Source organism: Pochonia chlamydosporia (genome assembly GCF_001653235.2).
Source record: "Pochonia chlamydosporia 170 chromosome Unknown PCv3seq00008, whole genome shotgun sequence".
NCBI classification, from domain to species: domain Eukaryota; kingdom Fungi; phylum Ascomycota; class Sordariomycetes; order Hypocreales; family Clavicipitaceae; genus Pochonia; species Pochonia chlamydosporia.
In genome coordinates this window covers 663,277-687,046 of record NW_019154043.1, presented here as the reverse complement: position 1 = coordinate 687,046, position 23,770 = coordinate 663,277, and the positions used below count along the sequence as shown (strand labels likewise).

The 23,770-nt window shown below is 50.8% G+C and overlaps 9 protein-coding genes across 9 annotated transcripts; 6 read left to right on the top strand and 3 right to left on the bottom strand.

The window, feature by feature from the left end:
* Positions 1–2,211: 2,211 nt before the first annotated feature.
* VFPPC_06706 (GDP/GTP exchange factor Sec2p) lies at positions 2,212–4,272 on the top strand (the record flags this gene model as incomplete). Its single annotated transcript, XM_018285698.1, has 1 exon — positions 2,212–4,272. One exon carries the CDS (start codon positions 2,212–2,214, stop codon positions 4,270–4,272), a length of 2,061 nt encoding a protein of 686 aa, XP_018138461.1.
* A 790-nt stretch (positions 4,273–5,062) lies between these two features.
* On the bottom strand, positions 5,063–8,077 carry VFPPC_06707 (protein mannosyltransferase 1; the record flags this gene model as incomplete). Its single annotated transcript, XM_018285699.1, has 4 exons — positions 5,063–5,596; positions 5,655–7,408; positions 7,486–7,775; positions 7,851–8,077. 4 exons carry the CDS (start codon positions 8,075–8,077, stop codon positions 5,063–5,065), a joined length of 2,805 nt encoding a protein of 934 aa, XP_018138462.1.
* Positions 8,078–9,739: 1,662 nt separating this feature from the next.
* On the top strand, positions 9,740–11,396 carry VFPPC_06708 (pre-mRNA-splicing factor; the record flags this gene model as incomplete). The annotated part of the gene is made up of 2 exons (XM_018285700.1): positions 9,740–11,030; positions 11,092–11,396. 2 exons carry the CDS (start codon positions 9,740–9,742, stop codon positions 11,394–11,396), a joined length of 1,596 nt encoding a protein of 531 aa, XP_018138463.1.
* A 928-nt stretch (positions 11,397–12,324) lies between these two features.
* VFPPC_06709 (sorting nexin-3) lies at positions 12,325–12,913 on the top strand (the record flags this gene model as incomplete). Its single annotated transcript, XM_018285701.1, has 3 exons — positions 12,325–12,402; positions 12,504–12,825; positions 12,885–12,913. 3 exons carry the CDS (start codon positions 12,325–12,327, stop codon positions 12,911–12,913), a joined length of 429 nt encoding a protein of 142 aa, XP_018138464.1.
* Positions 12,914–13,366: 453 nt separating this feature from the next.
* Positions 13,367–14,185, top strand: VFPPC_06710 (transposase; the record flags this gene model as incomplete). The annotated part of the gene is made up of 1 exon (XM_018285702.1): positions 13,367–14,185. The coding sequence occupies one exon, from the start codon at positions 13,367–13,369 to the stop codon at positions 14,183–14,185; it is 819 nt and encodes a 272-aa protein (XP_018138465.1).
* Positions 14,186–14,832: 647 nt separating this feature from the next.
* Positions 14,833–16,339, top strand: VFPPC_06711 (major facilitator superfamily domain-containing protein; the record flags this gene model as incomplete). The annotated part of the gene is made up of 4 exons (XM_022428525.1): positions 14,833–15,055; positions 15,109–15,206; positions 15,261–15,316; positions 15,376–16,339. The coding sequence occupies 4 exons, from the start codon at positions 14,833–14,835 to the stop codon at positions 16,337–16,339; spliced, it is 1,341 nt and encodes a 446-aa protein (XP_022284083.1).
* A 1,456-nt stretch (positions 16,340–17,795) lies between these two features.
* On the bottom strand, positions 17,796–18,256 carry VFPPC_14094 (hypothetical protein; the record flags this gene model as incomplete). The annotated part of the gene is made up of 3 exons (XM_018291865.1): positions 17,796–17,858; positions 17,917–17,936; positions 18,061–18,256. The coding sequence occupies 3 exons, from the start codon at positions 18,254–18,256 to the stop codon at positions 17,796–17,798; spliced, it is 279 nt and encodes a 92-aa protein (XP_018138467.1).
* A 707-nt stretch (positions 18,257–18,963) lies between these two features.
* VFPPC_06712 (taurine dioxygenase) lies at positions 18,964–20,226 on the bottom strand (the record flags this gene model as incomplete). The annotated part of the gene is made up of 4 exons (XM_018285704.1): positions 18,964–19,112; positions 19,173–19,547; positions 19,605–19,946; positions 20,013–20,226. 4 exons carry the CDS (start codon positions 20,224–20,226, stop codon positions 18,964–18,966), a joined length of 1,080 nt encoding a protein of 359 aa, XP_018138468.1.
* A 1,183-nt stretch (positions 20,227–21,409) lies between these two features.
* On the top strand, positions 21,410–23,627 carry VFPPC_16745 (MFS transporter; the record flags this gene model as incomplete). Its single annotated transcript, XM_018294498.1, has 11 exons — positions 21,410–21,571; positions 21,623–21,678; positions 21,725–21,915; positions 21,970–22,187; positions 22,251–22,424; positions 22,481–22,587; positions 22,641–22,760; positions 22,819–22,955; positions 23,003–23,182; positions 23,232–23,360; positions 23,413–23,627. 11 exons carry the CDS (start codon positions 21,410–21,412, stop codon positions 23,625–23,627), a joined length of 1,689 nt encoding a protein of 562 aa, XP_018138469.1.
* Between the last annotated feature and the right edge of the window lie 143 nt (positions 23,628–23,770).

The window sequence follows — 23,770 nt, the reverse complement described above, 5'->3', positions numbered from 1 at the left end:
CGGAACTAGCCCTCTGTTCTCGGCGGCAAAGACCAAACTGCTGGTCCAGTCAACATTGAACTGGCCTTGGCACTAATGAACCCAGTGCCACGCTATCGTTCCGTCGGCGCCCACTGGTTCATTCAATCACCTGTCAACTTTGAACCGGCTAAAAAATGACGAGTGAGGCGATTATGCGACCAGACCTTGGAGACGGCCGTTCAGACCAGACGGGAGGCAAATTTGACTCGAACACACCCCAAGTTGAGGGTAGGTCTTGTGCAGTGGCGTGGCGTAGTATCACCAACCAGACTGACGCTATTGTTCTCGTGGCCTTGGCCCAGCCAGGAACCGCCTTTTCGCTCATGGTCTCTATTCCGTCCCTGTTTTTGCTTGTTTCTTGCTGGTGCTTGTCTTCTCCTGTGCATGTGCATCTGTTGTGCGCTGCGCATACATGTCTCGTACATGAGAATGAGGCACGACGTGCATGGCGCCAGACTCAGAATGCTGTATGTAATGTAATGTAATGCTGTAGTAAAAGCATGTATCATAATTCAATTCAATACCACGGCACAGAGAATGGCTCAGGCTTTTCTTTTTCTCCATCTCAAGCACGCACGGCATAATAACCCCGTACTGCATAATATCAATTAGTCGCCCTCTCAGATTCCCCTCCCTGGTCTTCCCATCGTCATCATCACCCCAGTTCCAGCTCCATCAAGTCCAGGCCAGGCCCCCCCCCATGCATCTCGACCACGATAGCTGAGAGGCTGGTGGCCCATGATAACACGAAGCGCGAAAAGCAAATACCCCTGTATAACCTCAATCGCGAGCTTCAAGTTACGAGGACTCTGCATCTGCAATTGGCATTTGCACAGCGATCAATGCGGAAAGTGGACACAAAGGCAGCATCAAATCTATCTTGTACGAGGCACACATATTGATTTGATCCAAATCATCCGCCTGCCTTCTCCGCACTTTGTCGTTTTCTCTCCCGACGCTGACCCCATTCAACCAATCCATCAATCAATCGCCCGTTGCAAGGTTCTGGCTTTCGCTTCCCTGCAGCCAGCCGCCGCCTCCAGGCTATCAGAATACTAGTGGCTGTTCTGTCTGGGTCCAGAAAGTCGTTGACGAAAGCCTCCCCCATTCTGCTTGACTCTGCTCTGTGACTTGTGACGCTGGAAAAAGCAACTTTGAACTTGCTGTCTTGCTCAACCTTTGCTCCTCTCACCGTCTGGGTCATCGACGCCTCTTCTTTTCGTCCTCATACTCTTCAAACCTTCTTCACCGCCGCATTTACCCCTATCGAACGGAACAGCCCATAACCTCTTGTTCCTGTTCCTTTTCCTTCCCGACATTCGCGAGTACCGCCCCGATTCCTATTGCATTTCGACTCCTGTCGGGTCAATACCTTCACCCCGAACCAAACCACCGTATCCCCAACCGCCCATCCGAAGTCGCAGCCGCAACTCCTCTCTGCACCACACCAAGAAAAATCATGCGCATTTGAAATCTTCTCCGGGCTCCCGACACCACGACCTAAACCTATAATCTCTTTCCTCCTTGTCCTCTCGTGGCTGGGTTTCGCTCCTTCAACACGGTCGGGTTGCACGCACGCATTTGCTGCACACACCGTTGTCGGTGCTACCTTTCCTTTGGTCCTGCATCGTCATCAGGGCCCAACGCTTTTTTGATTTGGACCAGACTGAAAGCCGAAAACCAACGAGACGCCACAAAGCTTCATTACTAGCCGACGCACCCCTAGACTTTGACTGCGCAACCTTCCGTGGCTGCAATCTGCATTTGTATTGTACGCCGGCCGTTGAGTCTATTGTGTTGCTCTAAAGTAATTTCCTTGGACTCAATTTAAAAATAAAAATCTCGCCAGATAAAATCAACCGAGCCCCCCCCATACTTTCACCCCCCTCGGAACGCTTCGACATTTCTGCTCTCCATTTCTCACATCGGCACCGCCCTCGGTCGCGGCTTCTGCTTGGGCTGCCAGAAAGCTGAGAGGTGATGGAATCGTAAGTGCCTGAATTACCTGACTCCCCAACAGCTGATCTCCGTTCCTTCCAGCCTTGTGTCCAAAGTCTCCTGGAAATGTCTCGAACATGAACTTGCTCGCCACCGAGCACTGTTCTTGTCTTGTCTTGTCCCTGTGAGACAATCTAGGACACTCGAACAACCACCACCTAAACACACAACATTATCCCCAGATCAAAAACAATGGCCGTGGCTAACCACTTGTTCAGCTTCATCTACGCCGGAGGCTGGCCACAACACCACCAAACAAGCTCCCGACCATCATCTGGCAGATCTTCTTTGGGTCACTTCCGTTCCCTGTCCTCCGTTGCCGCCACAACCCAGTCCTCGCCGCCTTCACCGACGCCGCAAAAAGCGCGATTACCTATCAAATCACCATCTACCTCACAACTACCGTCAATCTCTCTCACAACATCCCACTCCGCACCAGTGATTAGCGATGAGATGAGCACGTTGCCGGATCCGCGGAGTCGCTCGAAAAGCCCTTCGAATGACGAATCTGAGCCAAAGGCAAACCACCATCCCGATCTCGACGACGAAGTCGCCACCCTGAGCACCAAGCTCATCAACGCAATCAACTACCAAACTGTTTTAGATGATACCCTTTCCGCCACTCGCCATGAATTGTCCACAGCTAAAGACCGCATTCGGGAGTTGGAAGCCCATAATGCCTCCATGCGCGATACCATTCGAGGCGATGTCTGGGTGCGCCGGTCGACGCTAGACGCCGAGAAGAAGGCATTGCATTTGGAAAAGAGAAACATGCAGGCTAGGGTGGCAGAGGAAACTGCCAAGCGACTCGACACCGAGAAAGAGAAGAAGAAGATTGAACAAGAACTGGAGAATCTTACCACAGCTCTGTTTGAAGAGGCTAACAAGATGGTCATTGGTGCCAAGGAAGAGGCACAAGCCCAGCATGATGCTTTACAACGCAAAATCGATCAACTCAAGGGTCAACTCGCCGATTCGGAAGGACTTCTCAAATCTCAACAGGAGCAGCTTTCCGAGTTGAAGAGTGTCATGGAAGCGATGGCTTTGGAACGTGATGACCAAACAAACGGTACAGCACCCCCTTCACCTGGCGTTGGCAGGTTCGACCATGAATACGACGACAGAGCTGTTCCCGAAGGGCAAGGAACCGAGCCCGGGTCACCTTCAGCTGATACTTTCGCGCCCTGCCCGCCCTTAAGCCTACCGCACCTTCTCCAGCCGGTTTTACGAACGGACCTCGTCGCATATGATGATTTCATGAATCTTGCCAGACTATCTCATAACAGGTACTCTCCTAGCCGAGTCTCCTCGGGGTCATTAGGCGGGTTAAATGCTCTTGCACTTGGGCTTGGGGGCTCTACGTCTAGTGCTCATCCTTCCAATGCATCCACAACTTCTCTCAGCGCTTCGGTCCCAGCTGACAAAAGTGCGCCTCAATCACCCAATACACCGGCATCCACAGCGAGCATTGGCTCCAGCGGCATCCCGATCCCACCACTAAAGGAAACTCGATTTTACAAGCGTGCATTGACTGAGGACATCGAGCCAACTTTACGCCTTGATACTGCTCCTGGCCTCTCATGGCTAGCCCGCCGCACCGTACTGAATTCGATTGTGGAGGGATCTCTTGTTGTTGAACCCATCCCTGCGAGTGCGACTTATATTGCCCTTGCGAAACCTCAGATGCAGCCTTGCTCTCTATGCGGGGAATCCAGAAAGGACTCACAGTACTTGCGAAACCATCGATTCAGAACCAGCGAAGCGGATTCAGCGCAGAGGTATCCACTGTGCAATTACTGCTTAAATCGTGTTCGATCTACCTGCGACTATCTCGGCTTTCTCCGCATGGTCAAGGATGGCCATTGGCGAGCTGATGACGAAGACCAGGAGAAGGCAGCCTGGGAGGAGAGTGTCAAGATCAGAGATCAAATGTTCTGGGCTCGTATTGGTGGCGGCGTCATACCTGCTGCACCAGGTCATGCCGAGGAAGAGGCGGACCAAGAGTCGAAAGCTGGTCGACCATCCGAAGACTCAAACGGCCAAGACGCCCTGGGGACTGCTTCTGAAAAGAAGACCGTGTGTTTGACACCCGAGAACCGCAGCCACGAGGACATTACCAAGACAGTCAACACTGAACCGCATACTCCTCCCGAACAAACTGACGGCGGACGCACATTACGTATCTCTGTGCAGTCAGCCGACTCTCACAGCACTGGTGACTCTACCAGCACCAAGCGACAATCCACCATTTAAACCGCCGAACAACCATGGATCGGGAGCATGGTGGCACACCTTGTTTCTCACTCACTTTTACAATTACTCTTGCAATCGATATTTAATACGTCATGTATAATAGCACTAATGGGATTGAGATGGAATTGCACACACGACAGGCGTTTAGACGGGTCTCATCTTCTTATGAAGAAGGTTAAGGCAATTTTATTCTTTTGCGCGGACGAAACAGACATGTGGATGGATTGCGATTGCAGCATAAAATGCATTGGACGGAGTCTGGTACGGATACAGTATTAGTGTTTGATGCATCGGTTTGCTTTGCTGGCTAGATGCGAATATATTGATTTGATTATCTTTTTGCTTGATGTATTGTATGGACTGGCGTGACATGTAAATAACTGATAACACTGAGTTCGGTGTTCAACGACCATCCATGTGCTATGCAGTATCAAAACACTCAACATTACTGGCATAGGGAAATGGGACGGACAAATACAAAATACATGCACAGTATATGAAACGAGTAGAGAAAAATCATAATAAAGCCATGACTACAGCCAAGAATACACGAGACTAAAAAGCCAGTATTTAACCTAACCCCGCCATCCATTTTGTTAAATATCGCTTACTAGAAACCCCTTTCCTTCAGCCTCTTTCCTCGGTGAAGTCTTCCATTCACTGTTTTTTTGGTTGAATTGTCTCGTGGTGCGTCATCATGTGAAATACCGTATTAGAGGTGCTGCGGGCAACACCTATTTTTGTAGTAGTTTGATTAAAAGGAGATTGGAAGCAGGGAAGGATGGTGGTTTTACAATTCGTCGCGGACGGTGGCTTCCTGACCTTCGCTGGCGGGCTTGGCTCTGGATCGCTCGGCTTCCTTCTCGCCGTCACGGCTGGCGGCTGCGTCCTTGGGGGCTTCGGCGTTCTGGTCCTTGACGGTTTCTTGGTCTACGCCGTGGATGTCGGGGTGCGGAGGAGCTACGCCGGCGCCCATGTCGGCGGGCCATCCGCCTTCTGGGACGGGGAGCTCGTTGCCCTGTTCGTCGACGACGCGGGTTCGCGTCTCGTACTTGGTCTCGAATTTCACTTTGCCTTGGAGCTCCTTGATTTGCTCTTCGTTGAGGAGGTTGCCGTCTTGGTCGCGGTACTCAATCCTCTCCTCTTGGCTGAGGATCTTGGGTCCCGAGGGTGCGGGCTTTTCTGAGACTCCCGCATGCTTGTCTTCGACGACCGGCGTCTCCTCGGCCTTCTGGTCGGCGGGGGCAGGAGAGCTGGGGATGCTGGGAATGTCGGAAAGTGACGCGCTCAGCTCTTCAGTGCTTCGAGAAGTGTATTCGTCGTACTAGATTGTTTGTCAGTATTGGCGAAAATAGTGGTATAGACAAGCATTTTCAACTTACGCGGTCAAAGAAATTGTTGCAGTCCCAATCCCAGGTGTTGAACAACTTGACTTGCTTGCAGTCGGCCTTGGTCCAGCTATTGCCGTAGGCAAGAGGAGCAAGAAGGGTGAACGCGGCAATCGACAGGACAAGGAAGAGTATGGCGGCCGCCTTGTTTACAATAGCCGCATCCTTGGACTTGACGCCCGGGACTCGAACAGTCAAAAAGTCGAACAGCTGGCTAAGAGCGATGATGGCGAAGTAGAGAGCAGGGAAGTAGTGGTGCAAGAAGAGCTGACGCTGCATGAGATAGAAGGGGAAGTAGTGCAGAGCCCAACCAAGAACCGAAGTACCCAGCTCGTAGTCAAATCGCTTGAAGGTTGGGTTGGCATAGTCATTGCAGCTACGCTGCCATCTCAGGATGGCAACGCCCTTGAACAGAACCCAGACGACAATGGCAATGGAAGACGCCCACCAGATAACAGGGTTGCCAATGAGGTAAATCTGAGTGTGGTTCTTGCCCCAGAAATTGATACCGCGACGGAGAATGGGCCAAGACTCGGGGCGAGAGTCCCAAGCATGAGAATCAGTCAGACCTGCGTTGGTAGTCCACATGACCTGTTGGAGCTCGATGAACTTGCCAAAGAAGCCAGGGTTGCGGTAATTGACCTTTTCAGTATTTTCTCCATGCTGCGGGTGATCGTTGTGCTCAATATACCACAGGCTGTTGGGCACACTGCCGCCACGAGCGCAAGTCACCTCCTGTTGCTCCGAGGCCCAATCGGGGAGTTTGACCTTGTGAGAGAATAAGACACAGCCAGTCATGACGTGGACGAGACGGAATTTGGTCTCGATTGTACGGAGACGTTCCTTGGCAGCGGCACCATGGGACTGCTTCTTAACAATCTCGACACGGAAATAGTCGTTGGCATCACCTTCGAAGCCTTCATATCCGTAAGCGGAAACCTCATTCTGCCAGTCGGCCTCAGTGATGGGCGGGCGAACGTCGTGCGAGTGGAGGCGGCGGTGCGTTGGAGTGTGGTACAGTCTCAGCACGGCACCATCTTCAATGAAGACCGGACCGTTAGGCAGGTTGTCCCATACAGCTGTACCGTTGAGAGGCTGTCCATCTACGCCAAGAGGCTGAGTCTGGTTCTCAAGAAGCCACAGGTTGTTTTCGTCCTTGTGGGGATACAGGGTGATCTGTTGCTGTTTGCTACCGGTGGGATACATCAGAGGATGGGAATGGAGGTAGCCGCCCTGGGTGTTGACGTGGCGGATGCTCACGCGGCTGCCAAATGCGACGTCGGCAGCAACATCATTCATGCCCTTGTTGTTGAGAGTTGCCTGGAACTCGGAGCTCATGAAGCCATCGCCCTCGCCTGGGTTGACCAGGCAGAGGAAGTGAATAGCGAACATGGCCATGTAGAAGGTGACGGGAATAATGATGAGGCAGAAAGCCCGAGCCATCAGGTGTTTGCACCAAAGTCGCATGGTGACGTTCTTGTTGTCGCCCAAAAGGACCCAGAGCTGAAGCAGAGTCAACGCGCCTACCCAGGCAATGGTGAACAAGCCAACCCATTTGATGCTGACAGTGATACCCAATCCCAGACCGGTCATGGCGAGCCAGAACCACCAGGCAGGCTGGAAGGCCTTGGCAGGGCCAAGCTCATGTTGGTTCGTGAAGCAGGAGAAGGCGAGGGCGGTGAAGGCAGTGGCGGCGACCAAGGGGGAATCGAGCAAGATCAATCGGGCTTGTGTCAGGAGACCGTTCTCTGGATATTTCGTTAGCCATGGCAGAGTCCAGCGGGGTATGTAGTTTGATCATGTTGGAATCTGAGGAATTACATACCAAAGATAATCAGCGATGCTCCCATGGCGGCGGTCATGGTACGGCAACCGACAGCCTTGAGAGTGAAGAACATGCATGGAACCAAGAGAATACCGCAGACCGCGGGGAATAGTCGCATGGCGACGTATGGGACACCAGGCTCGAGATAGTCTTTGCCGATGTCTTTGAAATCAAAGTTGCCATCAAAGCCAGCCAGCCAGCCCGTCAACGCAATGAGCATCTTGGCCAATGGCGGATGTACGTCCATGAAGAATTTCCCCTTGATGTATTTCGATGCGAAGCCGCCAAAGCTAGAGAGAAATGGTGGTGAGCCTGGGTACACGCCGCACAGAGTAAGAAATCCTGCAAAGCTTGTCGTCACTTACTGCACCTCGTCAAAGACCACGCTGCTGGGTTGATAGATTCGGAAGACACGCACAATGGCGGCCAGCACCGTCAGGAGAAACGAAACAACATAGTCGGACACAGGGAGAAGGAAGACGTCGTTGTCCTCGACTCCGTCTGACTTGTACGAAGTGTTCTTCCTTGCCTTGCTCTTGGTGGCGACTGGAGGCTGCGGGCTCTTACCCCGAGCCGAACTCGACCTCGCCATGATTATATCGACGCGAGTTCGAGACGAATTGCGGGCGGCGGACTCGAAAGATGGCGCGGCACCTCACTCGTTGAATGGGGTTCGGATCGTTTAAGGTGGGAGGGACGAAAGGAATCAGACGCTTAAAGAGAGTGTCGAACGAAAGTCGGAATATTAAAATGGCCGCATCTATAAATAAAATAATTGGCCAAGAAGAACAAGTCACTCAGCCCCCGTCCGTAGACGATGAATGAAGAAATCGGGAATGGGGTGAGGAAGGAGAATGGAAAGGGAAGAGCTGGGTTTGAGCTTTACGAAATAAGGGGGCACGATTCTTTAGTCTGGACGGGTTTGGTGTGGTTTACCGGACTTGGGAACTTGGAGTGGTGCACCAGACATGTGGCCTCATCGACAAGCGAGAGACGAGTGCAGCAAAGCGGCTTTGGCTCCTGCATCACAGGTCACTAGCACCAACAAATAAACCCCAGGCCATTCATTCATCAATTCACTCTGGTCCTGCAGTCGTCCCTCTCAACCTGAGCCGACCCCCTGCATGCTTCAAGTCGTTCAAAACCATCCTCACGCATTCTCACGCCCCAATGGGACAAAGCTACTGGTTCTCGAGCCATGAGCTACTAATGGCCAATGGTTCCAATGCCCCATAACGCGTGTTTCCTCGTGTCGCCTTCAGCCACAAATGCCCAGACATCAAATCCGTCTAGTTCCAGTCTGCCTGCTCAGAAATTCACCCTGCCTAGTTCGTATTGTTTGGTCCTAGTGCCACAGGCTGTTCCCGGATTGACATGCTCCAGATGTCATCCCAGTCCATCCGTAGCTCTTTATTCCACGACTTCGGGTCAACAAGCGAGACAAACCCTATAATTCTGGACTATTCCGCTTGCTGGGTGTTTCGAGGCTCCAGCACAAAGAAACCTACCAATTGCTCCATGCCACTCCACTGTTGAACCAAAGTATTGAGCGAACCTTGCTCGTCCCAGATTCATCAACCTGTCCAATAGTTCGACAACTAACCTGTGCACTGATGATCCAGTATCCGCACGGCCTGACCGGTTGTCGAATGACAGCCAACATCAAGGCTGGGTTATCCAAGATCTCGTACTCGAATGCAGTCTGTATCCACCCCTGAGTGATCCATCTGCCCCATCAGCCGCACCAGCAGGCGGCTCAGGCACAGTGCAAAACCTTGGGTCAGTGGGTGTCACGGTATTTTTGGATTCAGGAACTCCAGCATTGTCACTGCCAGTGAAAAGGAAGGTTCGAACTGTAAAATCGCAGAAGAGGGAATTAAGACGGGAATATAGTTCAGCATTGGCGAGGAACATGAGGCAGCCGGAAGAACAGCCTCATGGTTCCCCAATGGCCGATTCGATATCGAGTACTCCGTACTCCGTGCAGAGTACGGATCGACTTCAGCCTTGTTTCCCCTGGCGAATATTGATGAACTGATGGAAACAGCAGATTGCCCTCCGTTTCAAGACATAAAGGGTTCTGGACTGCTGTAGTGCTTCAGCCACTGTGGCACCAGCATGGCCGGATCAATGTAGACCCACATCCGTGGCGTTGTTGCTTCACTCTGGGAAATTTCGCGACAGGCAGAGATGTTCGGAGCTTCGCGACTCTAGTTTCATCTATCCCAACACATCCCACCATCTGTGGCTCAACATGGCTGCAGCTACGACAAACGGCGACTCATCTACAACTCTAGATGAGTTGAAACCTCCTTCGGGCGTGGTTCTTCCGCCTCGTGAAATTCGAAACATTCTCGAAAAGACTGCTGGTTACGTCGCAAGAAACGGTGCTATATTCGAGGATCGCATTCGGGATAAGGAGTCGCAAAATCCCAAATTCAGCTTCTTGAACCCGGCCGATGCGTACCATGCCTTTTATCAGTGGCGACTAGATGAGGTCAAATCTGGTCGAGGCACAGATGTAGCTGCTGGCCGAGTAGGCGAGAGTGCGGCGGTTGAAGCCGAAAAACCAAAAGGGCCTCCGAAACCCCCTGATTTTGAATTCTCGGCGCGTATGCCACGTATCAATCAGAAGGATCTGGAAGTTATTCGACTCACGGCGCTTTTTGTTGCCAAGAATGGGCGACAATTTATGACACAGCTCGCCCAGAGAGAGGCGGGCAACCCTCAGTTCCAGTTCCTCATCCCGAATCACACCTTTCACAACTTTTTCCAGCACATTATTGACCAGTATACCACTTTGATACGAGCCGGTGGACTTGACGGCGAAGGCGGCAAGCTGCAGGAAGAAAAGACGGCCGAGCTGGATCGCAACGTGAAAGACAAATATCGTATCCTGACTCGAGCCAAACAACGAGCCGATTATACAAGATATCAGGAGTTGGAGCGTCAGAAGAAGGAGGAAGAAGAGGAAAAGAGCAAACAAGACTTTGCTCGTATCGACTGGGGGGACTTCGTCGTAGTCGAGACCATCACTTTTACCGAGGCCGACGAGACAGCGAACCTACCACCCCCAACCAACTTGTCCGAGCTTCAGTACGCCTCCCTCGAGGACAGAAACAAGGCTTCCCTGAGCGCATTGCGTATCGAGGAGGCTATGCCGGGCGAAGACTTCGGCGTTGGCGCTGGTCCTGCTGTTGCACCTGCATCCGGCCCCGTCCACCCAGGCTACGGAGCGCAGCTACCAGCACAACCCTACCCGCAACCCGGCCAAATGCCTACTGTGCAAGCATACTCCAATGGATACCAGGCACAAAGATCTGCTCAAGAAGAAGAGGTATCACGCCGTATACAAGAACGTGCCGACGCCCAAGCGCGTGTGCAGCAAGCGCAGTCAGAGGCTAGAGGTGGTGCACCTCCAATGAAGATTAGAGAGAATTACGTGCCACGGGCGGCACAGCGAGGCAAGCAGGCAGGCCAGACTGCTCTTTGCCCCAACTGTAAACAGCAGATCCCAATCAATGAGCTTGAAGCCCATATGCGCAGTAAGTCTTGTCTGAACTTGTCTACATTGCGACTGAACTGACAGTACTGACAATCTTATAGTTGAACTGCTGGACCCCCGGTGGAAAGAACAGAAAGCAGCGGCGGAATCCCGATACTCGGCCACAATCACTGGATCTGAAATCGCACAAAATCTTAAGCGACTTGCGAGTCAACGGAACGACGTGTTTGACCCGGCAACTGGCCAGGCTTTGTCGGAAGAAGAATTGGCGAGGAGGAAGAAGGCTGCACTGAACCCCACAGAGACACAACAAGACAGTAGACCGCAAGCGGTGAATTCACAAAGTGTCAACGTTGAGGAGCAAATTCGAGCTATTCACCAAAAATTCGCTGGCGAAAGGAAGTAGAGAAGGATCTATGGCGCGGTGTGGCACAGCACATAAAACGAAGTAACCAGGTTGGGTCATTCGACACATGAGCACAGGGAAATCGAGCGAGCTTAATCGGATGTACAAATTGATGTGGAGGAACAGGATGGTTCAGCCCACAAGAGAAATTTGGTCTGAAGCACAATGTTGTAAACTAGGTATACCAAGCATGAGGAGAGGTGTTCAACCAACGGCATGGCGTTATTTGGGGGACTTTGACAAGATAGGATGGCTATGGGCGAGTCAAAGACTTTGGCCGACTTGGCCTTTATCAATGAAAACTGGACTTTGTTGTTAAAGTTGCTGCGTCTTGTTCCGTGAATTGGGGGGTAGTAGGCGAAGCGTGCACAAGCACATAGTTTGCCGGATAATCCAGGCCTCCCGCCAACAGTGCAATTTGGTGACATTAAAAAGTCATGTTCAGAGTATTTCCATCGCGAGTACAACTTGGTGGTTTTGGGCCTCCGATCCATGTTCCATTTTGCATGCCCACCTGCATGCGCATCTAATCTGCGCCATCACCCCACTTCCAAGTTGAGGCACCTCGAAAACCATCGCCCGCATATCAACCCTCCTCATCGATCAAAAGACCGCCTCACCGGCCCCTGCGTCACATCACACGAGCAGCTCTCTGATTCACAAAACACCAGTCGCAAACGAAACCTCGACCTCTGCAGCCCATCCCCCTCCTCCTTGTCCCAGCACGACGAAGCTGCCACCCACCAAGCGCTGCCAGCAAGCTTCGTCATAAGCTCCTCGCAACAATCACCTCACCAACAATCGTCCCCCCAATACCGCCAAACTGTCTGAGCAGCAGAACTCCGGCCGGGCAGCCGACAATAAGCCCACGTCTCCCACGTCGCCCGGCTCGCCGCCCAAGAGTCCTCAGTCGCTACATCGGCCCATCATGCAGGCTATGCCGGATACGCGCCAGCAGAGCTTTGACGAGATTTACGGTCCGCCGGAGAACTTTTTGGAGATAGAGGTACGTGATTCACAGGCTTGCTGCAGCCCTTATATCTCCCGGCGGCAAGCTCTCAACTTCATGGCTCTTCACTTGAGCGGTGCTAACCACCTTGCATGCAGGTTCGCAACCCTAGAACCCACGGCATCGGCCGCTCCATGTACACAGACTACGAAATCCTCTGTCGGACAAACATCCCTGCCTTCAAATTGCGCCAGAGCAGCGTGCGCCGCCGATACTCCGACTTTGAATACTTTCGCGACATACTGGAGCGGGAGAGCGCGCGGGTGACCATCCCTCCTCTGCCAGGCAAGGTCTTCACCAACAGATTTAGCGACGATGTGATTGAGGGTCGACGCGCGGGGCTGGAGAAGTTTCTGAAGATTGTCGTGGGCCACCCGTTGTTGCAGACGGGGAGTAAGGTCTTGGCTGCGTTTGTGCAAGGTAGGTATTTTGGGTTTTGGATGTTGAGAGCTGTGGACGCGAAGCTGACTGGTGTTTAGATCCTAACTGGGACAGAAATGCATGGTGATTGCTGTAGATGGAGTGAAGATGGGATATTCGCATGGGAGGAGCATCGTGGATGTTTGGAGCATTGTTGGGGAGCAGGGTGATGGGGGACGTGGCTTTCGTTGCGTTCAAAAGATTGAACTCTGGACGTTATTGTCGACTTGATTGTTTTCATCTGGTGTTTGGTGGACATGGCCTTGTTACTTTCTAGTCAATCCTGATTCAATATTTATTTGAGTACTGTTTTTTGCTGAGCATTGTTTGTGGGTGTCATCGGTGTCACGACGAAGTACTGCATAGTTTGCGCTGACAGCTTCAAAATTGGTTATAATACCATTATTCAGGGCGTTTACCGGAGACATTTTGTCATGAAAGATGGTCGCTGTTATGATATCTAGTTGTGGTATAAAGTGTGATAGCTGACTCATGACCCGCCCTTTGGACGACATTTCGCGAAATAATACGTCACGATTTCATGCCTCCAACATGTACTCACAACAGTCGCCATCAATCCATAATGAATCTTAGACACAATCCAATGCGCTTTATGCGCAATCCTCTACAAGGAAGCACTCCAACAATACACTCACAAACACTGCGCTGCCAAAATTGTCACCTTCGCAAAATCTCCAACGCCACACGCACCCACCAGACCAAGCATCAACGGCCACGCCTCCGATTAATGCCCCTCGGCGGCTCCATCACCTATGGAAGCAAATCCTCCGACGGCAACGGCTACAGAAAACCCCTATACGACCTCCTCCTCGCAGATGGATATGACGTCGAAATGCTCGGGTCCCGCCGCGCCGGCACAATGGCGCAAAACAGCAACGAAGGATGGCGCGGGTTCAGAATCGACCAAATTGAAGGGAAGGTGGTGAGGTCCGTGGCGAAGCACCTACCTGATGTTATTACCTTTAACGCGGGGAGCAATGATTGCCGTCAGCAGTATGAGATTGACGCGGCTGGTCAGCGGATACGCAAGTTACTGGAGGCGTTGTGGGATGCGTCGCCGCGTTCTACGATTATTTTGTCAACGCTGGTGAGGAGTGCGCAGGAAGATGCGGAGAGGGCGGTCGTGCGTGTGAATGAACAGATTTTGGAGTTATCTAAGGAATTGGTTGCTTCGAGGAGGCGGTTGGTCTTGGTGAACATGCATGTTGCGGCGTTGGGGTTGGGGGATTTGGCGGATGGGACGCATCCTAATGATGGGGGGTATTTGAAGATGGGTAGGATTTGGTATGATGGGATAAAGGAGGCTGAATCTGAGGGGCTTTTGGAGTTGAGGGAGTGATGTAGGAGTTGGTTTGTCGAGTTTGTTGTTGAGTTGTATGTATTTAGGGTAGGGTTGTATGTACAGTACAGAGTCAAAGCGATATTTGACAAGCATTGGCATAAAATATGCATAAGTAGAGAGCGGCTAGGGAAGAGGAGGTTTCTTAATTTCGAGGATATACCATGCCAATTGCAAATGTACACAAGTTTTATAGAACCGTTCCCTGCGCAATGGCTCCTATCCAAGATGAACTTCAAAACAGACCAACCCACCACCACGACTTGATGGTTATGCCCCCCGATGCCTGCCAAGCTTCACCACTGACCGGACCTGTTCGGTAATAACAACCGTCTTCTAGAAGAATCGGATTCAGTCACCGCAAGCACACCCACCATCGACACCAACGCCTTACGACAACCTCTGCGATCCACACAATGTCAAAAGTGGGACAAAAGGGCGCAGGATGGAAGATCTGGCGGCTTACACCGCGTCAGACTGGCTCGTATGAACGCCGCCATCTTATTAGCTTCGGCCCTTGATATGGTGTGGGACCGACCATCCGGGCCGGTCTGTATAAGAACATAAAAGAATAGTCCGCCCTCATCACTGAACATTTTTTGTGAAGCGGACTCAATATAGGTTTCTCGTCTATGTATTCTGTCGACATGACTGTTACAACAGCTACCTCGTCGACAATTGAACTACGCCATCAGGGGGATATTACCCCGGGCACTCTTCAATCCGGTACGAGACCCGGGACGCCGCCATCGGAGGAAGATGGACTGGATGTAGATGGGAGACAGGAATTCTCGCTACCACCTGTAGATGGCGGTAAAGATGCCTGGTTTTTCTTGGCAGCTTGTTTCTTTGTCGAGGCATTGACGTGGGGTATGTCTTTTATTCTTGACCACTTGGTCCCCGTCGAAACTAATGTATTATAGGCTTCCCCTTCTCGTTCGGTGTCTTTCAAGACTACTACAGTACACATGAGCCGTTCGCTGGATCTACACAGATTCCCATCATTGGTACTTGTGCCATGGTATGCCGTTCCCCCTCCGGCCTTTTCATACTCGCTCACTTACACACCTCCCAGGGCATAATGTACCTCGACATCCCCCTCGTAATGGGCATCCAAAGAATGTACCCCCGGTCAGCAGATGGTCTCCCATGATCGGCTTAGTACTCATGTGCATCTCACTAGCAGCCAGCTCCTTCTCCCAAACCGTCGGCCACCTCATCATCACGCAAGGAATCTTCTACGCCATCGGCGGCTCCATCTCCTACTGCCCCTGCCTCCTGTACATGGACGAGTGGTTCGCCAAGCGAAAGGGCCTCGCCTACGGTATCATGTGGTCGGGAACAGGGCTAGCAGGATTCTCGTTGCCCCTTATTCTCGAATTCTTCCTGAACAAGTACGGCTTTCGAACAACGCTCCGCATCTGGGCTGTGTCGCTGCTTGTCTTGACAATGCCGCTCGCCTTCTTTATCAAACCTCGCTTGCCGCGCACTGCTACTACACATATCAAGCCGTTTAAACTTGGGTTCGCATTGACAAAGACGTTCATGCTGCATCAGATTGCGAATATTGTCCAGGGCCTGGGCTTCTTCTTGCCGGGGATCTATCTGCCCACGTATGCGAGATCAATTGGTGCCGGGACATTCACATCTGCGCTGACATTGTTGCTGGTCAATGTCACGTCGACATTTGGCTGTGCGGTTATGGGTTCCTTGACTGATCATCTTCACGTTACGACGTGTTTGATGATTTCGGCGGTTGGCGCTGGGCTGGGCACGTTTCTGTTATGGGGTTTCGCGACGTCTCTCCCTGTACTGTTTGTGTTTTGTGTTGCATACGGTCTTTTCGCTGGGCCGTATACCTCTGCTTGGACGGGAATTATGAAGCAAGTTACTACTGAGATGGGCATGCATCGGGGCGCCGGTGGAGGAAGCTCGTTTGATCCTACCATGGTGATTGGCGTGCTGTCAACAGGTCGAGGAATTGGGAACATCGTATCGGGGCCGTTGAGTCAAGTCTTGATAAAGGGCATGCCGTGGAAGGGAGAGGCGTTGGGTGGTTATGGAACGGGATATGGTCCGTTGATTGCGTTTACTGGTGCCACTGCTATTATGAGTGGTGCGACGTTTGTATGGCGCCGACTTGGATGGATGTAGGGCATAGTATGTGGCTTGAAATATGTCTGATTATACTGGTCATGGTGTAAATTGGATAGAAAAAAGTGGTACTGTATTAATTATGCTTATGATATGCACGATTGTGTTGATGTTGATGGCAACACGAGAGTTGCTCGCCTCGACCTCCTCCTCTGACGCCTTACTGTTCTGTGAGTATGAATCATAGAAAGGAGACACGAGGTGTTTGCCTTGGTTGCCTGATTCTGCAGTTAGCAAACAGCCTGAAACGAACATGTCTGTAGCCTTAGTTGGTGTCAACAGAACGTCCTGTCGTTCTCGATTTCTCGTCCGCTAGCATCACTATATAGCCACGGCGCAGCGTGGTTGGCAAATGTGCGCAAGGTCGGCAAAGAGGCACATATGACGAACAAATTCGCCTCGATAATGCTTGTAGCAGTATGAGTAGAGCGTCTTATCTTCGGACTAGTGGGAAAGTGACCCTTACACCCACACAAGCGGCCAGGCGTTAGTCCACGTCAGGTCAGGACTGGCAATCATCCCCGGGATGAGAACGGTGCGCATTATAGCTGCGACGATGGCACTGTGAATCCAACATTAGACTCGTGATCTTTGGCTAAAGGGGGTTCCAGTGCCGACCTACAGCTTGGAAATACTCACCTCGAGCCGAAAAGGAAGAAGAAGAAAAGGATTAGCCGCTGGTACCGAGAGAGCCGGACCGTCCAGAGTATCGGAAGCGGAAGGAGAAATAAGTATAGATCGGAGAGGATGTTTGATACCGCGGTGCAGAGGTACAGGACCGGTAGCTTGACACAACTTCCCTCTTGGACTCGGATATCCCAGTTCTTGGGCATGGGGAGGCATGCAAAAAGACTGAAGAAGACCATGCCAATTGTTATGCATACAAGGACACCGGCTCCTGACCAAATGGCTATTCTGTATTTGGTTATGGGTAGTAGGCGAAAATAAAACATCAGCAGCGAAAGCTTGGCTGCACTGCCACTGACTATAAGTATAGGCGTGATTATATATACATTCTAGGAATAGACAAGTTAGTTAGTCTTTTGGGTTTTGACCAAACCGCGACTATATTCGATGCGATGGACCCGGCAGTATTGGACTTTGGAACTCGGGCAGCGGATTATGCCTCACTGCTGCTGTGTGGTAGGGTGTCGACTAAGTTTGCGAATTATAAAATGATACGAGCGGATTCTTGACACGGGTCCCCATCTCTCTTGTTCAGTCCTGAGTTGGACATGTGCATAGAGACTGTCTGCCCCTTGGACAAAAGTCTGCCCAAGTCAAGTCCATTTTGACGGGGGTTAGACCGACACAGCAGGTCCGTTGGCGTTGACTCGACGGTCTGACCATTATACCTACTTTCTTATATGCATTGTATTGATGTATAGTAATTTCCCACACATGTACGCCGATGACGCCTTCAAAAAACGGACCTATCCTAATTTTAGTCACGCTTCTACAGCTCGTTGAAACGGATCTCCGTACGGAGAGACATGATTTCCACCACCAACGACGTGATCTTAGTGCCTATTAACTTGAGTAGTCGTTAAGATGGTGCAATATACCTGAACACTTACCCAAGCGATAAGAAAAAGAGCTGAGGGCAAATGTCAGCATTGATGTTGTGGCTAGATCCAAAGCGCTGTCGTCGATACGGGGAAGCAATACGCGGGTAATTCTGAGACGGGTGCCAGGCAGGTTTCAGACGAGATAACACGTACCATCTTCCAATTGAAAGCACTTGAGTATGATGACCTGCGTGTACATTCGCTGCGCCATAAATAAGAAGCTAACAAGCAGGCCTGTTCCCCCCAGCCAGTACGCCTCGCGAACAGCTAGTCGTTGGGGATCATCAAAGTTGACATGGTAGCCAGCTGGTGGGCCAATGTCAGTCGGTAAAGAAGCCGTATTGTTCATCGTGAAGTGGAGGGCGAAGAAGATGGGAATTCCATCACACCAATCTCATCACCCCCGTTGCCAGGAGACGAATTGATATAACTTGACCAGTCGAGCTGACGGACCAGCCTTCATACATGCCCCAACCCCTCTTTTTCTTATTACATACCGCTCATCTGCAGCCGAGGCGGCCAGTCATATATTTTGATCCTTCATCAGGGCAACTGATGTGCATTGGCATCGTGCTTGGGTCCCGCCGCCCACGAATAATGGATTGCAGCTAAGGAAAACCGCCAACTGGAGCCCAACAACCATAACATCGTTGTTGCATTTGGATTCAACTTGTTCACACGTAGAAGAATAGCCTGATACTACCATCTAACAGCATAGTGAGCCGTGAACTTGTCTATCCATGATAACCCTGACTCGTGTTGAACCGCTGAGGGCCGCCGTACTCACACCGCACCACAATCAGTGCCTTAAATTCTTACGGGACGGTGTAGCGCCGTTGGCACATACACCCTTTGGGAAAAGAAAAGAAAGGAACTGCACGTAAATCACGATGCGCATAGTTATTGGCTCAAATCGTGGTATCTCATAATGTGGCTGGGCCGAGACCGATTGCCATGGCTATCACCATCCCGTGTCTTTCCCTGCACCGGGCTGCACCAACGGGCGAGGTGTAAATCTTAGTTTATGGCTGCATATTTGGTCTGTAAACCCCAACTCTATTTGTGAAGAGCTTCCCTTCTGGAAGTGCTCTGAGGATCCAAGTATGGCCGCTCACCAAGTCCAACTGCCCTGTTGCCGAACCGCTCGCCCTGACCTTCGTAGTCGAATGTTGCAGTGTGGAAAACACTACGGTTATCCCAGATGGCTAAAGTATCATTAGCAACTCTGTGTGAAAGATAATCCGAGCAACATGCAATATACTTACCGATATCGTTGGGGTTCTGCCACTTAAGTCGAACCTGCAAGTCGTGGTTGTGGTATACCAGGTCCAAGAACCACTGCAACAGGTGCTGACTTTCCTCCTTTGTCACGCCGTTAATGTGCGATACGTGTCCGCCGACAGGGAAGATGCTCTTCCATCCTGTGACGGGGTTGGTTCGAACTACGGGATGAATAGCCTTGAGCTCACTTCCAACGTTCTCTGGAGCTCCGCGCGGCTTGTCGTATAGCTGGAATCCTTGACGTTCAGCAACAGCGTTAAAGTGAGGCTGTTGAAAGGTTGCGGTGAGAGATTCAAGGAACTTCTGGTACGGTTCGCTGATTCTATCGTAGATTTCGTATCCCGATGCCCAAAGGGTGTCTAGTCAGTTCAGTCAGTATTTCAGCGTTCGCTACCCAGGATATAGAACAGACTTACCGCCACCAGTCTTGGGAAGCTGGACGAGACGCAAGGACGTGTAATCCGCAGGAACAGGCTCAAAAGCAATATCGCTGTGCCACTGAGCAGACTTTTGTTTCTTGGGGCTCAACTCTTCGGCTTCAGTCCTCTTGTAGAACTTGTCATGCTGGATAGAGCTGATGGTGCTGATCTCAGGATCACTGCCACCGAGCTCACGCTCAGAGTTGAGGATGGGGTGGATATGCAAGCCAGAGGTCTCAGGTCGGCCAGTGAGTTTGCCGAGTCTGAGGATTAGTTCCTTCTGCAGATCATTGGTGAGGTTGTCCTGCGCACGGAAGAAGACAACACCTCGTTGGGAGACTACAGACAAGGGGGGGTTAGTGGGAAGTGTTGGGATGGATTGCCACGTGGTGTCTTAGAACTTACTGGTGATAGCGAGGTCCCGAAGGAGTTCGTCCGAGTTGGGTGCGTTAAGAAATTCTACAAGGTTTGCCTTTGGGAACTCGCGGCCGATGGTGGGTGTAACATCGAATGACTCGAAGCTGTCGAGGCTGCCTTTCGTCTGGAGAGGTTTGGAGGAGGAGATTGACTTGGTTTGGATGGGCAGCTGGACAGCTGGTTCAATTGTTGCGGGAGCCATCTTGTGAACTGAATATCAATATTCGTCGATGTAGGAGTTCATATGATGATTGAATGTTGGCGTTGTCGAGTTTGAGCTCGGTTGAGATGGCAGGACTTGTTAGGCCTTATATCATCACTTGAGGATTCTCAATTCACATTCACCTGTCAATTCGTATTCTGTCAATCTATCATGCATGTAGCTACGCAATCTACAATAGTTTATCCCTCAACAACGCCTAGTTGGTACACATCATTACCGTAGGGTTGTGTTCATGAAGCCCCATTATGTGACAATCGCGATCAATCACGCCATCCTATCAACGCCAACACTAAGCACACGCAACAACGCCCACGCTCCAATATGAAGCTGCAAACCGTTTCAAATAAGGCGAAGAATTAATAATTATCAATCAAACACTGCTCGTTTGGTCGCTCTAACCCCGCTTTTGCTGGAATAACCCGGTCATACGATGCGACACCGTTGGCGAATGCCACATGCCATTCAAATCGGGGTCCATATGTCAAATATGCCATCTCGCAGGCGGTTTACACGAACGCTAGTGGAATTGACTCTTATCATCCACATATGACGACCATCCAAAATTCGGACTTATCATTATTACCGTCTTGATCTGTGGTGTTGAGTCCACGAGTCCGCGGGATGCCAACGGCGCCGTTTCGGCAGGTCGGCAGCACGCCATTTCGTAGCTTGAATATTCAATTACGGAATGTGGAAGTCGTACTATCTGAGAAGTCGCTTCTTGGGTGGTTATCTTCACGTGGCTTCGTTCCCTGTCACATATAACGACACAAGGCTCCCTGCAGCTGTGATGTCGTGATGTTGTCTTTGGATGTCGATGACAAAATCGCTGCATTGATGATACGCAGCCAATTAGAAGGGTGCTTTCTATTGCAGATGCTGCAATTGCGAGATGCTGCACATGTAGACGTGATGCAAGTTGCAGCTTTGGGGCGTTCCAGGGATTATGGCCAAACACAGGTGCAAGTACAGCAAACGGGAGGAATACAGGTCACATCTGCAAGAAATTGGTGGAATAAATAAAAAGCACTTATGCTGACATAAGATGAAGGCCATTATTGAAGCTTAAAACCCCTATGCGCAGGCGAATGAACGAAATTGAACAAAATCAATCTGCACAGTATCCCAACATTGGTCTTGTTTTCATAATACGTTACTCAAAATGACGACCGTTGCTAGTAGATTCACAGCCGATAAAGGCATTTCAAGTACTTCGACTACATCCCTAAATGGAGATATCCCACCACTAGGTGCGCCTTTGAAGGAGAAGAAATCCCTTTTCAAACGGGCTCAGCCAGTGGCCAGGGACGCAATCGCTACTCAGGTAGGAGATGCTTGCTATTCCTCTACAAATTATCATCCTAATTCTCCGTAGCCCAGCGTATTCGACGATCCAGATACTGCAGAAAAGTATCACCCCCGATCAGATTGGTACGTCGCATCTCACCATGTAAGTAAACTCGCTAACATGACCCAGGGAAAACTATCATAGATTTGACCCCTTATTCCGATGGACATGGCGCGAAGAATTCCAAGTTATCAGAAAGATGGATATATACATCATGGTGTGGGCATGCATAATGTTCATGGCATTGGAACTTGACCGCGCCAATATCTCACAAGCCCTCACAGACGAGTTTCTCCCTGACTTGCACATGAACACCAATGGTGCGTGGACATACCGTGATATACAAAAGATTAGATAACTGACCCCCGTGGCAGATTATAACCTGGGAACGACCGTATTCAGACTAAGTTTCCTCTGCGCAGAACTTCCATCGCAACTAGTTTCGAAATGGATGGGCCCCGATCGCTGGATTCCAATGCAAATCAGTCTTTGGAGTATCGTGGCAGGAAGCCAGTTTTGGCTTTCGGGTCGAAACTCGTTTCTCGCAACTAGAGCTTTGCTAGGTATACTGCAAGGCGGATTCATTCCTGATGTAAGTGCCGCAGGCATTCAGCCAGGCATTCAGCCACTTTGTAGTAATGCTAATAGCGCCCAGATCGTCATTTACCTCTCGTACTTTTATAAACACACCGAACTCTCCATACGGTTAGGCTTCTTTTGGACGGCCATGAGTTTTGCAGATATTTTGTCGGCTATATTTGCATATGGCCTCTTGCACATGCGTGGCGTGGAGGGCAGGGCAGGCTGGCGGTGGCTCTTCCTAATCGAGGTGGGCATAATACTAATTAGATGACAGGCACAGAACTTAATTGACTGTTCATTTAGGGTCTATTGACGCTAGTGGTTGGCATCCTGTCGTGGGTGTTGATGCCAGCCGGGCCATGCCAGACCGCAAGTTGGTTCAGAGGGAAGAAGGGCTGGTTCACGGAAAAGTACGAGTAATTCACCTACTATCACAAAATGCGACACACTAACAGCTGTATAGGGAGGAGAAGATTATCGTCAACCGCGTGATTAGAGAAGACCCAAACAAGAGCTCGATGCACAATCGCGAGCCTGTGACGCCAAAGCTACTGTGGCAGAGTCTCAAAGACTATGACTTGTGGTTCGTGTTTCCTAAAATACCTCCCGAAGAAGGAAACATTCTGACGAGGTTGTATCAGGCCATTGTATATACTTGGATTGGTCTTTCAGATTCCAATGATACCACCTCTCCAATATCTCACTCTGACGCTCAAGGGACTCGGCTTCGGAACCTTTTACTCCAATCTATTGACCATCCCGACAACAGTTCTCCACGGTATGACCCAGACTATTCTTCCTGTTTCCCCAGCTAATATTCCATAGTCATCACCATGCTAGGATTGACCTACCTCAGCGAATTCCTGGGCGAACTCAGCCTTGTAGCGATGCTAGGACAAATATGGGTGCTGCCCTTCCTCATATACATGAATGTTGTGAATACCGCACTGGTCAATAAATGGGTCGTCTTTTCTATATTCACTTTACTGCTGGCCTATCCGAACGGTACCCTGAACCCTTTACCAGCACATCGAACTCCCGCTAATACAAACAGCGCACCCCATCCAAGTCGCTTGGAACTCACGCAACTCCAACGCCGTACGGTCCCGCACCGTCTCCGCAGCATGCTACAATATGTTTGTGCAAGCGAGTGCAACCATTGCCGCGAATATATACCGAGCAGGTATGTTCCCCGACAGAGTCAGAACGCGAACTTGGATCTCACCAGTGAATAGATGACGCGCCGCGCTACCAGCGTGGTAACAAGCAACTCCTTGCAGTGTGCTGCATGAACATTGTGGTGTATATACTCACAAAGCTATACTACATATGGAGAAATAAGACCCGAGACGCTAAATGGGAGAGTATGACCGAGGAGCAGAGGTTGGAATATCTTGCTACCACAAAGGATGAGGGCAACAAGAGGCTTGACTTCCGATTTGATCACTAGTCTGGCGCTCGGCAATGTGATTTATCCAAAGATACTCGGGAGATATTTAGCCGCCTATAGTTTTGCCAAAATAGAGATCTTGCTTGTGCTATTTCCGTGTGTGGTAGCTCCGATGGTGATGGAGTAGAAGGCGGGCTATGACT